Source organism: Elephantulus edwardii, unplaced genomic scaffold (genome assembly GCF_000299155.1).
Source record: "Elephantulus edwardii isolate Elephantulus edwardi_28Jun2011 unplaced genomic scaffold, EleEdw1.0 scaffold00075, whole genome shotgun sequence".
Classification (NCBI taxonomy): domain Eukaryota; kingdom Metazoa; phylum Chordata; class Mammalia; order Macroscelidea; family Macroscelididae; genus Elephantulus; species Elephantulus edwardii.
Window position 1 is genome coordinate 12,446,426 of NW_006399825.1, and position 15,617 is coordinate 12,462,042.

Below are 15,617 nucleotides of genomic sequence, written 5' to 3' on the forward strand. Positions count from 1 at the left end.
GGGGGGGGGGGAAGGTTTTTGTAGGGTGAGCTTTGGTTTGCAAAATTCTGTCTGGCTCAAAGCAAATCTCTTCTCCGTGAAAGTGCTCAAATGCGGTAGACACCCTGACACCGCTCAAGGGTCTGTACGCAATTTACTCACAGAACCGAAGCTCACCTCATGAAACACTGAAACAACACAGCCCACTTTATGTGGACAGAGGGAGTTCTGGTGAGTCTGTAGAGAATTGTTCTACTCCAGAGATGATACCTCTCTGAGGGTTCAAATCCACCAGGGTCTATGTGGGGGAAGGTGAGCAATCTCCTCCTGTGTGATTTACTGCCTCTTGAGAACCCACTAGGGGGTCAGCTTTGAGTCGGTTCTGATTCAGTGAGTGGCATAGAATTGGGATCTTTCATTCTTTTGTTTGTGCATTGCTACACTTCAGGCGTCAACAGAACCCTGTGTTGAGGTCACCACTGTCCACATCGGTTACTGTATTGTCCAGATTTGTCTTAGCCTCAGCTGGTGGTCTCTGCTGGGTCCTTAAAAACGTGGATTTTTGTCCATGTCATCTGTTGCTACAGCTCAAGGATGATTCCCATTGGGCTCCAATGGAGCTCCTGGCTTAATTGAGGCACACAGATCTCAGGGGTTTGTGTGCGTCTTCGTTTTCCTTTTCTTCTTCTACCTCTTCTTTTTTCTCCCTCTTCTATAAAGCTTGGCGAGGAAACATGGTCGTTGGCTGGTGCTGCATTCACATCTCCTCCTTTGCTTTTATACAGACTCCAGGCCCACAGTAGAGACACTAGGACCCACCATGAAGAGTGAGGAGACAACCACCCCATATCCCATAGACGAGGAGGCCACGGAGTGTGGGGAGAACTGCAGCTTTGAGGATGGTAAGGCTGGTATAAGAGTGATAGTTCAACAGCAGGGACATGGGTGCTGAGCAGACAGAATGAAGGCCGGCCTGTGACTGGGCCAGAGCTCATGGGGGACTGGGAGAAGGGGGTTAGAAAAAGGTGGATACTCAAGGGCTTGGCATCATGGCTATTTCTAGTTAACAATGAGCTGACCAATGAGCACGATGCATCAAAGTGTGTGTGAGTAGATCTGCCCCATAGGCTCTCCAGTGCTGACTTTTCAGAAGTAAGTAGATGGCCCAGCTTTCCTTCTGAAGGGTTTCTGGGTAGACTCGAACCTGGAATCTTTTTATTGGCAGCTCAGCCTCTGCCTCATGGCAACACCACACACAGCAGAATGAGATGCTGCCCAATGCGGCAGCATCCTCGTGGTCTCTTGTGATCCATAAGGTTTTCGGGGGTTGATTTTCTGGCATAGATTGCCAGGCCTTTCTTCTTCACCCAGCTTAGTCTTGAAGTTCTGATGTAACCTTGTTCAGTGTCATAGCAACGTGCAATCCTCCTGGCAGATGGGTGGGAGCTCTGCTTGAGGTGCCTCGGGCCAAGAATGGAACCCGGTTCTCCTGTGTGGAAGATGGGACTTGTACCACGGGAACACTGGAGGTGCTATAAATCTGATCCACCAGGGCTTCTGGTGCAAACTCAACGATCATGAGCTGAGAGGAGGACTCATTGAAAGAGATCCGTACTTTTGAGACTCTGTTCTAAACCCTCACTACTTTGTTTCCCCTATGAAAGGAACGCCATGCTTAGCCTTCAAATTCACAGTCAGGGTGTTTCCTGCTCAGCTGTGTCCCCAGGTGGTGAAGGGTCATCTGGGTGATGGAGTCCAATTGATGAAACCCAAGCCAGTTGCTAAAAACAAGAACAGTAAATATGTTAATGATAGTACCTGCTGTAAGCTAGTTGGTTCCAATCCATAGCGACCCTACAGGACAGAATAGAACTGGTTGCTCAGGTTGCCAGGGCTGTGAATCCCTGGAAGCTGACCCCACATCTTTTCTCGCATGGAATCAAACTGTCATTGGGTTCAAACTGCCACGCTTTTTAGTCAGCAGTCAAGTGCTTTCATCACTGTGCCACTACAGTAGTTTGTGGCTTGAAGACTTAGTGCAGCAGGTCACTATTACTTCACCACCTTGCCCTGTCTCCTCCACCCCCATAGGGTAGAGGATCTGGTGCATCCTGTCTGCTGTGTGGTGAGTGCGGGTCGGAAGAAAAGGCTGAAACGGGAAAGTCACCCTCAGCTGCCTCTTTGAAATGAAGGCACGCTTGTCTCTGGATCCATCCCTTCACGTGGGAAACCGCTGTTCTTTGTCCTCTGAGCATCTCCAAGTCAGATGAAAGCCAATAATTGGCAGAGCCCAGAAGTCAGTCACATTTTAAATCATATCGCTCAGGTCACTGAGGATGAGGCCGTTCTTCCTAAGACCACAAATTCTGGAACACCTGGCATTTTTGGCTTGGACTTAAATCTTGACAGCCTCAAATTTATTGAAAATTACTGATTATTAAATGTTCATTAAGGAAAATGAGGGGAGATTGGCAGCGAGACCGGGGAAGTGGTGGAGACATGAAGACGTAGCCTCAGCTCAGGTGGTGGATGGTGACATGCGTCAACCCGGCCTGCTGGCTCAGACGCTTGACAGGCCGGAGCTCAGCACTGACGGACTGGACGTCTCCAAGATGTGGCTGCAAGGCGGAGCGGGAGGACAGCCAAAAATAAATGCTGAAGTTGTGTGACTGAAAAAATGATAATTTAATGCATATGCTTCTGGGAATGTGCTTTTGTGTATTGTGTGGGTGGGGTTAGTGGGGAGATTCGATTGGTCAGGGTAAGTTGCATGCAGAATTCTGACATTTTAATGAACTTGGTTTTGTTTTATGAAGAGAAGGAGACTTGGAGAATCTTCCAAGGCATGTTTAAGATAGCTTGGGAGCCCAAAGCAGAAGGCACAGGGAGTTAATATATGGTGTTGGGTTAGCAGAGTTAGCCTGTTGAGGGTTGGGGTGTGGGCTTCTCTCAAATGACAATCTAGAGAAAAATTTAAGAGCCTGCTGCAAAATTTCAGAAGTTTATTTTTAATATAATTGCCCCGTTTTTAGTGGTTTTCTTTCACTTGAGGTTTCTTTGGCAGTTCCTCCCTGCTCTCTTTTCAAAAAAGGGCTTTCTGTGGAATTTGGTTCCTGAGATACAGCCTGCCTGTAAACATTGGGAAGGAATTATGGTATATTGAATTACTCCATATTTTTGAGCGGAAAAATAGAAATTCAGAAATTGTAGGGAGGAGGAATGGTGAGGGTGAAGGCTTGACTTTTCCAAGCCACAGGTTGCTGCTGCTGCTGCTGTAATGGATTCCATGTGTTTCTTCCTGATGAAAGCTGACTTTGGCTAAGGGTGGGCAAATGTTCCAGAGTTTCTGTTGGGTAAGAGGGGGCAGTACAGACAGGGCCTGGCAATAAGCTGGCTCCTGCCACCAAGGCCGGTGGTGTCCTGACCCGTCAGGAGCCTTCTCTCCCCAAGGGTGAGCCATTTGTTCTGCCAGTCATCTGTTCCCTGTCAGTGTCCCCAGGCCTGCATTCTAGGCCTTTCCCCATGGACATTCCTCTCTGAGAACCCTGGGAAGGGACATGAAATAGCAGAGACCCCACTTCCTCTCTGCTACCAGCATCCGCCAACGCTTTGCTGCTGTCTGACAACCACTTCAAGCAAGCTTCTAGATTTGGGGTTCCCATTTTCTTTCTTTCCTGGGATTCCCCTTACATTCCCACTTAATCACATGTTGGACATCAGTTTTTACTGGATTATTAGCTGGATGGAACCTCAAAAGGAACTCTTTGGGTGCCGTCTTCTGGCTTAGGTAGGTGAAAAGCTGGAGCAGACAGGCTAAGCCATTGTGATGTTGCTGGTCGCCATCGAGTTGATTCTGACTCACTGTGGCCAACGTGTCAGAGTAGAATTGCTCCATAGCATTTCCAAGGCTGTGGCCTTTTTCAGAAGCAGATTACAAGGCACTTGTGGGGAAGTGCGAACTACTAACCTTTCAGCTAGTAATAGAACACTTAACAGTTTGAGCCACGCAGGGGTTCCAGCCAGTATGCAGCCACTTCTTAAAGATTTCCGTGGGGAAAGCATTTCCTGCTTCCCCTCGGGTCTCAACATCGACACTTAGGAGTTGTAGTTAGGTGCTGTTGAGTTGAGTCTCTGTCTCATCGTGACCCTGTGATCTGGGCGCTGGCCTATCCCCTGCCATCCTCGTCATCTCTGACTTACTTGAGCCCATTCTGTGGCCACTGTGTCAGTCCTCTCACCAAGAGTTTTCTCCTTTTCCACTGACCTTCCACCCTTTTCCAGCATGATGGCCCTTTCCAGGGAGTAGCCTCTCCTAGCGACATACCCAAAGTATGATAATCAGTGGAACGTAAAGTTAATTTCCTTTTGGTCAGGGCTAAAGTCTGTCCCCTTGGATTTGCCTCTAATGCTTGCTGCAGAAAGTCAAGGACTGCAGCCTCCAATGTGGATTGAGGCTCAATGTCAGGAAAACAAAGATTCTTACCAATCTTGGCAAAATTGGCAGCATCAGTATGGATGGTGAAGAGATTGAGATAGTTAACAGTTTTAGTTTGCTTGGTTCCACAGTCAATACTCTTGGTAGCAGCAGCCAGGAAATCAAGTGACAAATTGCATTGGGAAAGTCAGCTGTGAGGGACCTCGCAAGAGTACTGAAGAGCAATGACATCAGGCTGGAGACTAAGGTGCACCTGATCCAGGCTATAGTCTTCAAAACTATGTGCTGTGCATCAGAGAGTTGGACAGTGAATAGGGATGATAGAAGGAGAATTGATGCCTTTGAGCTGTGGTGCTGGAGAAGAGTGTTGAATATACGATGGACTGCTAAGAGAACAAACAGGTTTTTCCTGGAGAGGGTGAAGCCGGAATGCTCCTTGGAGTCAAGGATTCTGAAGCTTTGTCTGACATACTTTGGGCATGTTGCAAGAAGGGACTGGTCCTTGGAGAGGGACATCTTGTTTGGGAGAGTGCAGGGACGGCACAGGAGAGGAAGACCCTCAATGAGATGAATCGATTCTGTGAGTGAAGTGGTGGGAATGAGTGTGTTTGAGATGGCGAGGTTGGCACAGGATAGACCTGTGTTTAGGGCTCTTATACATAGGGTCGCTATGAGTCGCAGGCGACTTGATGGCACATAACAACAACAATGCCCAATTCAAGGCGGAAGGATGGATAGTCTTCGCCTATGTGATTTACATCCTTGGAAACCCAGTAGAGGTTCAGCTTTGAGGTTCTAACTGGGCAGCTGTAAGTTGAGTTGGATTGAATGCCTAATTGCCCGACTCACAATACCTCACCAGGCTTGTGCTGAGTGATCCTTGTCTTCTGAAATGAGACGTGTGACAAAGGAGTTAAGGGTAGCAAACAAGCCTGCCTTGTTTCTGAGGTCACTTTCTCCTCCCTGGCCAGGCACCTCAGCATCTCTGGGTGCTAATGAGCTGCCCCATCACTTCTAAGAGCAGGTTGGCAGGAGATGAGATAATACTTCTTGTGGGAGCCAGACTTCCACTGAGGCACTGGGGAGACATTTTTCACTGGCATTTAGGGAACAGCAATTTTCCCATTTGTCTGCTCTCCAAGGTGGACAGGAGAGACCGATTAGAGCCTGCAGCCATTTGGTGGCCTCATTTATAATTGCTGACTATGGGAACGACTGGCAGAATTGGCTTTCATGCCTGGGAAGGATGAGACCAAAGGCTGACCCGACAGCTAGCGATCGCCAAGATGGGTTAAATGAATGAGCAAAGGGACCCACTGCTTTCTCTGCTCTCCACTTAGGCCTTGCCAGCCATGTAAATAGCACCACTGTGGCTGTTCTCTGAACCCATTTCATTTGCCTTCTTTTGGGTTATTTTCTTCCCCCTCCTTTCAGACAAAGAATTACAGCTCCCTTCAGGATTCAATTGCAACTTTGATTTCCCTGAGGAAACCTGTGGTTGGATGTATGACCATGCCAAGTGGCTCAGGAGCACCTGGACCAGCAGCTCTAGCCCAGATGACCAGACATTTCCAGGTAAGCGAGCATGAGTTAAGAGATGAAAGGGTTAAGGCTAGCCCGCTCCACGTTTGTTCAGGCCCAGATTCCCTTACAGGCTTCATAATTTCCCACCACAGAGCAATTCTCTGCTCTTTGCCCACAAACCACCACGATCTTTGCTTAAGACGTCACCCCACAGAATGGCTGGTTAGTGGTTTCTAGCCCTCTCCTGTGATTAAAGCACAGCCTGGGAGCTGGGAGGGAGTGTGCAAGGCCAACTGAAGAGAAAGAAAGGAGGAACTGGAAGGTCCCAGGGGACAGGATAAGTCCATTTCTCCTGGTTCCTGTAGCCACCAGCATTTTCTACCACTGTCACAGAGCTGCTTGCTGACTCCAGGATGGGTTTGCTCTTAGCATGGCTTACTAGTAACCATTACCACTGGTAACCACTGAGACTGATTCAAGGATATTGTTGCTTATGTAGCAAAACAAATCAAGGCACCGATTTGTTGCTACATCCCTGAGTGTCAAGCATTGCTGCCAGGCACATGGCTTCTAGAAACTTGTTGGTGCTAGTCTTTGAAATACTAAGCCTACCATTTGTATTTCTGTGAGGTCTGTTGACATTGTTGGTGAAGAGGACGTGCCTTTAGCCTTTTAGCAAGTGTAAGTAAAAAATACTACTGTCTTCACTCCATGTGGAAGAGGAGGACAGTGGCAGTTGATTTGAGTGTTTGCCAATTTGTGTAAATACTCCTAACCAGATACTACCAAAGTAAATAGACTCATGGTGGCCTTGTGTGTCAGAGGACTTTGTTCTATAAGAGTTTTCAATGGCTAATTTTTTAGAGATGGATCACAATGCCTTTATTCCAAGGTGCTACTCGATATACTTGAATCTCTAACCTTTCAGTTTGCAGTCAAGTACAATAACCGTTTACATCACCCAGGGACTCCTCCTGTGATGGAGTTTGAGCTCCCCACATGAGGTAGAACTGGAGAAGAGAAAATAAAATAGATGAATGGGACCTTCTAAGAATCGAATCCCTATGCACATCCAAAAACTTCTCCAACAGAGTAAAAAGGGAAGCCACAGACTGGGAAAAAGTATTTGGTAATGACATGTCAGATAAGGGACTTATATCTAGAATTTATAAAATACTTGAGCACCACAACAATCCAGTTGAAAAATGGGCACAGGATATGAACAGACACTTCACCAAAGAAGACATTCAGATGGCCAACAAGCACATGAAGAAATGTTCAAAATCCCTAGCTCTAAGAGAGATGCAAATCAAAACAACTATGAGATATCATCTCACCCCAGTCAGAATAGCAAAATTTAACAGAACAGCAAGCAACAAATGCTGGTGAGGTTGTGGAGAAACTGGAACTCTTATTCACTGTTGGTGGGAGTGTAAAATGGTGCCACCACTGTGGAAAGTGGTATGGCGCTTTCTCAAAAAGTTGCAAATAGAGATACCACTTGAGCCAGCAATTCCACTACTGGGAATATATCCCAATGAGACCATAACTGACATCCAAGCAGATATATGCACACCCATGTTTATCGTGGCTTTGTTCACAATAGCAAGGAGTTGGAAACTACCCACATGCCCATCAACAAATGAAGGGATATAGAGAAGCTGTGGTATAGTCACACAATGGACTACTACATTGCATTGAAAAACAAGGAACTCATGCAATATTATTCAGGATGGATGACCCTGGAGGACATTCTGCTGAGTGAAATATCTCAGGTGCAAAAAGATAAATACTGCATGGTGCCACTGCTGTAAAATGACACTGATATCAGGGTTGGGGTAAGACTTAAAAAAACTGGATAAATTGCGTATACTGCATTGAAACAGATGAGGGAAAGAATAATTTAAAAGTGATAGATGATAGGGTATTATGGTTATCACAAGAGTCCACAATTAAGGTTGTATAGTGGAGTGTACTTGGGGCGGTGGGAGGGGTGCGGGGGGAATTGTATATTAAAGAAAGAATTTTATTTTTCAAAAAGAGAGTGAACTAGGGTGGGGGGAGCAGGAGGGAGGGCTGGTCAGGGAGAAAAGTGCAACAATGAATGAATGGAAATCCAAAATCTCTGTAAATGTTCATTAAAATTATTAAAATAAAATCTAAAAAAAAACGGTAGAGCTGAGAAAAGAAGTGCAGTAACACAGCCATATAGAGTTTCTGCACCGTGTAGATAAAGTAGATACAAATATAACCTCAGGAGCTGAGACACTAGTAAACTATATTAAAATAATTAGAAACTGATGAGTTTTAAGTATTTGCTACCTTTAGTTTATAATAGCATTTGTACGGAAGTTTATGTAATTTAATTTTTCAAAATGACCGTGCTTAAAATAGCTGGCTTGCAAAACTGTAGAAAATTTAGCAGTCTTCTTTTGCAAACTGGTACAGTGCATTCTGGCACACCCCTGACTAACCTTGGATTCTCCTAGAACTGGACTGTGGCCGTAGGACTCTCTAAGCACTTGAGAGGACAGAGTGAATTCTGGCAAGTAGTGGTAAATTCTGGAACTCACACTTAACAGGGCAGGGTGGTGGTGGTTGTTGTTGTTATGTGCCATCTATGGGTAGGGTGAAGAAAGGCTTAAAAAGAAACAAGAGGAATGAGAGCCCCCATTGCCCCCAGGCGTCCCAAGAGGAGCCATGCTGCCCCTCACCATGCGACAGGAAGCCTTGTCCCCAGACCCCAGAGGGGTGACAGTGGGGCTGACTCTACCAGAACTCTCTGCTAGCCCCCCTGACACTCACACACAGGCTGTCCCAGAGGGTCAGAGCGTCTGCTCCAGAGAAAAACATTTTCATATTTCAAGTGTTTATCTCTTCAGCATTTGAGTGCTCGGAGAGATTAATATCTGAAGATCACACGGCCTCGGGCAACAGGAGAGAGAACACTTCCCCTTGTCCCCGTGTAATCACCCTCCCCCTCTCGTGCACTGCAATAATGTTTAATTAATATAATGAGCCTCCTGCTTGTTGGGGGGAAAAAATACTTATTTTTATAACCCAGCCTGGATTTTTCATTTCATTTCCTCTCCTCTGAGACTTGATCCAATTAATTGGTTGTCTTTCCCCACCCCCACCTCTTATCCAAACATAGAGAAGGTTTGTGGGGTTTGAGTGTGTATAATGAAGTATTTATATATGTGTTTGAGTGTTTACATACGTACATGTTTGTGGGGGTTTGTGTGTATGCGCATATGTGTGTGCATTTGGGGCATCTATGTCTAGGTGTTTGTAAATATGTATACACATGTGTTTGCGTATGAGTATGTCCCTGGCATGTATGCATGAGGACATGTGTACGTGCAGGAAGTAGCTATAGGCAGCTTGGCAGTAGCACTTTGGATAAAAGGTATAGATGTTATTATTTCTAGCTCTTATTACTTATTTATCTTCAGGTTCTTTCTAGTAATTCCAGCCTTTGCACTATTGTAAGCAGATTTTTTTTTTTTTAAGAATGAGGACAATCCTACAAGGTCACCAATTAACAAGTGATAGTTCTGGGAGAGCTTAAGTTCCTCTCCATTTGAGCCTGGCCTTTACCTCCACCCCTTCTCTGGGTCCCCTCAGCCTCCTCCTTGGTCCTGGCTTACCCCTCACCTGAATGCATGCTCCCTCAGCTGACCCTCGCTACTGGCTGGGAATTCCAATCTTTGTCCTTGTTCCATTGGATTCATTACAGCCCGTGGTTTGGGAGGGCTTTTTCAGAGCAAGCTGGTGAAATAGGCAAAATTCCAACCTTTTTGCTGGAATGGAAGGGGACAGAAAGAAAATTAGGACCATAAGGAACTGCTAAATCTAATGTTGTTCCTCCTAAGAGATTGAGAAGGAAAAGAATTATTTTCCTCTTTCAAAAAGAATCCCCAAAGTTCGGAAAAGTGGCACTTATAACCTGCCTACAGAAAACAAAACCGTAATAGTGTTCCCTTCTTTGTATCTTCTGATGGCGTTTAAAAAGCATTTTCTACCATTCCCACTCTCCACTCCATACAAAACTGATACTGGGCTCAAAACAGAAGATAGAAAGCCCTTTATGTTCTGGGTGGTCCTTTCTTCTTAAAAAGAAAAAAAGGGAAAAAATAGGATCCGGAGGGGAGCAGTTGAGAGAAAGGAAACAGCTGTGCTTGGTTTGGGACAGGGCAAATGCTAATGGGTTCAGAGTCCATGGCTCCTTCAAGTCAAACCTGCAGACCTGACAGGCACCCACACGTGGCTGTTCCACAGAGAAGGAGCCATTCTCCTCAGAGAGAAGTGTACGGTGTGTTCTATACCCTTATTGTATGCGCCAACAGGAGTAATTCATTTTAAAAAGGGAGGTAGTCCACCAAGCGTAGAGAAGTAGAGGGAAAAGGGAAGAGAGGCAAGAACAGAGAGCAAACAGCCATGTTGAAATATCATCTACAGCCTATTTGATTAGAAGTGTCTGTGGAAACTACTTACATTCTTTAGATAGTTTCAAATTTAGTTGTTTTCACATGTTCCCCCCCCCCCTTCCTTTTCCTTTTAAGTAAGCAATTAGTTCTTTTGGCTGGTGGTAATGGTTGCTCAAGGCTGAGAAGACACCCACTGGTTTTATTCCACTGTTTTTGTTTTTCAAGATAGTCTTTCAAGCCACTCAGAATTTCTTCTTTTTTTAGCTCTTTGCTTGTGGCTTAGCTGCCTGCAGTGTGTTCATAACCAGCCCCTGGGGACCCTGCTCTGAATTCAGTGACCCCTGGTGGTTGAAAAAAGAAGCTACTTTTCCTTCTTCTCAGTACTCCAGTGACATAAAAGGTGTTCATGTTTTTTTCATAGCCCTTTGCAAGAGTCCATATATTTTCTCTAGACGATCTCAGTTGCTTTGATAAAAGAGTTTGGAAGGAAGATCCAATTCTACTCTTTAAGGAACAAAGCAAAAACTCCTTGAGGTGATATGGTAAGCACGTGTGATGAGACCTGCACTGTCTCATGGGGTAGCCACTACCTAAATACTTGCAGTTATTTAAACTAAAATGAAATGCATTTAAAAATTCATTTACTCCCTGGCACTAACCTTATCCCAAAGGTTCAGTACCCATTTGGCTTTGGACAGAACAGATAGAGAGCCATCCCATCTTTGTTGACCCTTGGTACCGTCCCTGTCTAATGTGGTCATCTGCAGGGTTCTCGCATGTGCCGTCTCCCTAAAGGTGTGCCATTTTCTACACTGGTTGACCATGTGACATGTCATTAGAATATTGTTTATTCTCAATAAATAAATTAACATGCTTGTTGTGTACCATCGAGTTGGAACTAATTAAAAGCTGACTCAGAGGCCATTTAATTGCATGGGAGGAGATTGCCTATCTTTCTGAGATGGAATAGCAGGTGGATTAAAACCCATGCCTTTGGGGTGGCAGCGCAACCCCTTACCACTGGAGCTCTGGTGGCCTAGGGGTAAAAGGAGCTGCACTGCAATCCCGAAGGCACGTAGTTCAAATCCACCAGCTGCTGTGTGGGAGAAAGATGGACAGTCTCCTCTTATGCAATGAACAGCCTCTGAAATCTGCTGGAGGGTCAGCTTTGGGGTCCATTTCTACTTGATGGTACACAACAGGAGGCCACCTTAAAATCAAGTTGGAGGGCTACTTAAAAAAAATACAGCCAATCTGGAGTGGTAGGCCATTGTGAATGGACAGTTTTGGATGGTTTAATATTTACGTGATTACAGGATCAAGAAAACAGAACCTTTACCCCCGGTTTACAAACAAGCTCAAGTTAGAGTAAGTCAAACTCTAATGCTCTGAGAGATAAAAAATTTATGAACAGTGACTACTCTGCCAAATGTAAGTGGCAAGCTTATTGACTTCTCATTTGGCTTGTTTTGATGCACGTCGGACCACTGAATAGGTTCCGTTAGAGTAGCTACCAAGATTATTGTGATTCATGTGGGCCGTGCACAAGAGAAGATTAAGTGGGGCTAGGTATGCATGGATGGGTGATTGCAAGGAAACGAAGGAAATAAATGATAAGTGCACTTGCTTATGATGGGCTTGATTTTGACAGTGAGATAGTGGTGACTGTGAATTAAAATGCAAGACTGAGCTCAGTAGGTGGGGCTCGTGGCAGCAGGAAACCCAGGCAGCGAATTGGCTCTAGGCTGCATTGACTTCAAGAAAGAGGTTGCGATGGCTCAACTGGAGCAAAGCACTGCAGATACAGAGGTCGGAACGGATTGGGCTGTGGACTATGGCAGATAAAACCCAGGAACAGCTTGACTAAAAGGAAGCCAGTAACCAAGGAATCATTTCAACTGGAAGCCAGTAACCAAGGAATCGTTTCAGCTGTAAAGGAAAGAACAGAGACCCTTAAGGGAGGTAGGAAAACATCCCCAGCTTTGTGGGAAAGACAGCAGCAGAGAGAAGAAGCTAGGACCCCATTTCCTCCCTGAAAAATCAAGATTAGTCTAATTCCCTAGCTCATTGTGGGCTGATGATGAAAGGATAACGCCTTAATGAAAACCCTAAAAACAATAAAAAGCAAACAAAAGATTCTAGGTAGATTCTTGTAGAGACCAAGCCTGAATTCTCAAATGTCTGCAAAATGGTCTGTTGTAAACCTTGGGAACATCCTGCTGAGTTCCCTCAAAGTCAATGTTTCCCTTAACTAGTTGTTAATTTGAAGACCTGAGCAGAGATAGACTGACCTTGGGAGGCCAGCTGAGGGGCTGACTCATGTTTTAAGCATGACCTATGCAAAGAGACTATGTCTCCTGCAGCACTAAATACTCTTTCAGATGGTTCTTCTGGTAGGAGGGCAAGATGCTAGCCAGGAGATGTGTGTGTTGGACAGATGGTGTGTTTGGCTTTGCAATAACCAGGAAGATCAGGCTGGTGATTTATTTCAGAATTTGGGAAGGTAAAGATGCAATCGATTCCATTGCTATTTGGCCATAGTCATGCGTTCATCCCACACGCACTTATCCTGAGGCCAGATGCAGCCATAAATCGCCAGGTGAACTGTCCAGAGACCCTTCCCAGGGACAACAGCAGGTTCCAATGCCTGAATGGCCGTGTCCTCTGAGCTTCCTCTCTGCCCTTTTGAACTCCTGTTGTTCATTCCCATGCGATTGTTTTTTTCTGTATTATGGGCAACAACAGATGTTTTGAGTCAAGGATGTAGCAAAATGTCAGGTCCTGGAGGAGAGGGATTGTATCTCTGGGACATTTTTCCTCCATTCTCGTTCAGCATCTGAACATATTTCCTTTCCATTGTCTTTCTGTTGGAAGCTCTCCATGGCTAGCATCGCAACCGCCAGTTACAAGAGCCAGAAGGTGACCTCTAGCAAGGCTGATTCTTAGCTGGTCAGTTGTCACATTCCAAACTTCTCATGATAAATCCAAAGGGCTTTTCTTTAGAGTCTAACGTAAATCAATCGAGTAGCCTGTCCATGCCATGTCCTTTCTCTATCAAACAATCGACAGTCACTGTGTGCTGAGAAGGGCCATAAATTGGGATATTCCTGAAGAAGAAATGTCACATTCACCATGATGTTCAATACGGATGCCATAGCTTGAAAAAGCTAAAGCGGTAGTCTTAGAGAGGACCCACCCCCATAACTGAAGACCTGGAAAGTGGACATATAGAGGGGGCAAGGGTCATGTTTCCTGGGGAAGTGAAGACTTAAGAGTTTTCATTCTTTACAAGTGAAAATGTCAGAGGACAGAAACTGGCTGTGCTCCATCGGGGATAAAAGGAGGAAATGTGTCTAAATGTGACAGCAGGAAAACATAGAGCTGGATTGAAGAAGTTCCTGGCAGAGTTGTGACCCAGAAAACATACTGCCGACATGGCCTGTGGAATCTCCTTCTCTGGGGAATGCAAAGCAAAGGGTGGACCGCTGTTTGCGGAGCTGTTTTCAGAACGGTTCCTCTGGGAGGGAGGGCTGGCCTCCCCTATCAATCCCTTGAGATCCTGCTCTCATTCCCGGAGCCTGTGATGCGTCTTTTCGCCCACTATAGATTGACACAAAAGATGTTTAGGTCAACAGTGTATGAAGGACAAGCTGAGACTGGCTGGTTCCTGGGACAGAGCAGATGTGGGCATCCAGGCCTGCTCCTGAGAATGTCTCTACTATACTCAGAACAAACCACACTTCCTTTGGAGGCTTATATTTGTCTTCGCAGATTGGTTGCCTTCTACCCTTTTTCTTTGTAATACAGGCAGGCACAAGAAGTCGTGTGCATAGCAAGTGCATGAATCAAAATGATGATTTAAACTTTTGTTGAGCTCTCATGGCACCATTTGTGTGTAAAGCCCTCTACTTGGTGTATTCAGTTCTCCTCCCTACAACCTTGTGTCTTATTGGATCCACTCTACCGATGGTAAGACTGAGCCATTAAAAAGCTGATGAGCATTAGGCCAGGAATCTGACACAGGTGAAAGCCCATATTCTGGTGATTGTACTAGTTGATCAAGATCCTTAGTTCCATCATTCTCTATATAAACAGTAATGTTGGACCCATTACTTCAGTTCTGTGAACCTCCACTGGTTTATTAATGATATGGTGAAAATTAAGCTTATTTCCTAGAGTTTTAGGGGGAAATGATGAGGTAGTTAACATGTCCACTATAGATCTGTAGTATAACACCTGGGGAAAATAGTAGGTGCTCAATTAATGCCCATTTTCTTCCCTCTGCATCCCCTGCTCCCTCGTTCCTTGGTCTGAACCATTCTTGCAGTGTCCCTGGATCTAATCAGGCCCCTGTCAGTGACAGGCAGGGACATTTTGCAGCTCAGCGTCCCTCTGACTGATGTCTACTGCTAATTCCTTAAATTTACATATCATCTTTCTTCCCTGGAGCTCATAGCACTTAACAGACAAGTGGGGCACAAATGATTTAACTAAGTGAAATTCAGAGGCCTGCTTGTCTTGAGATTCTGCAAACTAGTGGATTAGCTCAGATGTCAGCACTGAATTATGATCCTTCAGCTGCTCGTGCTTAGCACGCCACCAGCATTAACTCCCTGGTCTTCCAGCGGCCCTTTAAATCATGCATAGCGATTATCGTGTTATTGTGAGAGAGACAGGGGAAGAGAGGAAACACGAGGAGAGGAGGGAGTCTAGAGTCCCATGAAACCTTTGACCTAATTGTGCCTGAAGGTTTGGTAGCAGGCTGGACACATAGAAGGACCCCGAGAAACCCAGCCAACTCAGTTCTTCACACCTCCAAACACACATTCTTCTTACTAAATTCTAACCATTATGCTATGATTTCCCCCGCCACTGAAGAATATAAATTCACACAAGTGACAGTATTCCTGCCAAGCAATTTTCAGTCAGCAAGTAGGTCTTATTTGTGAAACTGTGAAGGAAGAAGACTGAATAATAAGTCTCTAAAATTTGGTTTCCTTTTTATGTGAGGTGGAAACAGAAAAGCCTTGGAAACTACTAAGACGCATGGGTGCATCTGGGGAGAGTGGTTCTTCCTCGTGGCACGGTGGGAGGGCTGCCGGCCTGGCCACTCTGTTATTACTGACTCACCTTTGGAAAGGGCTGTTGGTTCAGAAGGCTAGGAGAGAAGTAAGAAGGGACTATATGAATCTGAGGGATTACCAGAGGCTGGCTGATTGTCCCTATGCTTGTTTCCCATACATACCCTT

The 15,617-nt window shown here is 45.4% G+C and overlaps 1 protein-coding gene across 5 annotated transcripts in view; it reads left to right on the forward strand.

Annotated features, from left to right (window-relative positions):
- The window catches only part of NRP2 (neuropilin 2), a 147,008-nt gene that overhangs the window by 89,094 nt on the left and 42,297 nt on the right, over window positions 1-15,617 (forward strand). For all 5 annotated transcript variants that reach the window (XM_006889115.1, XM_006889116.1, XM_006889113.1 and 2 more), the window contains exons 11-12: window positions 765-881; window positions 5,849-5,989. In XM_006889115.1, the coding sequence (XP_006889177.1) occupies window positions 765-881; window positions 5,849-5,989 (258 nt within the window). The remainder of the gene's footprint in view (window positions 1-764; window positions 882-5,848; window positions 5,990-15,617) is intronic.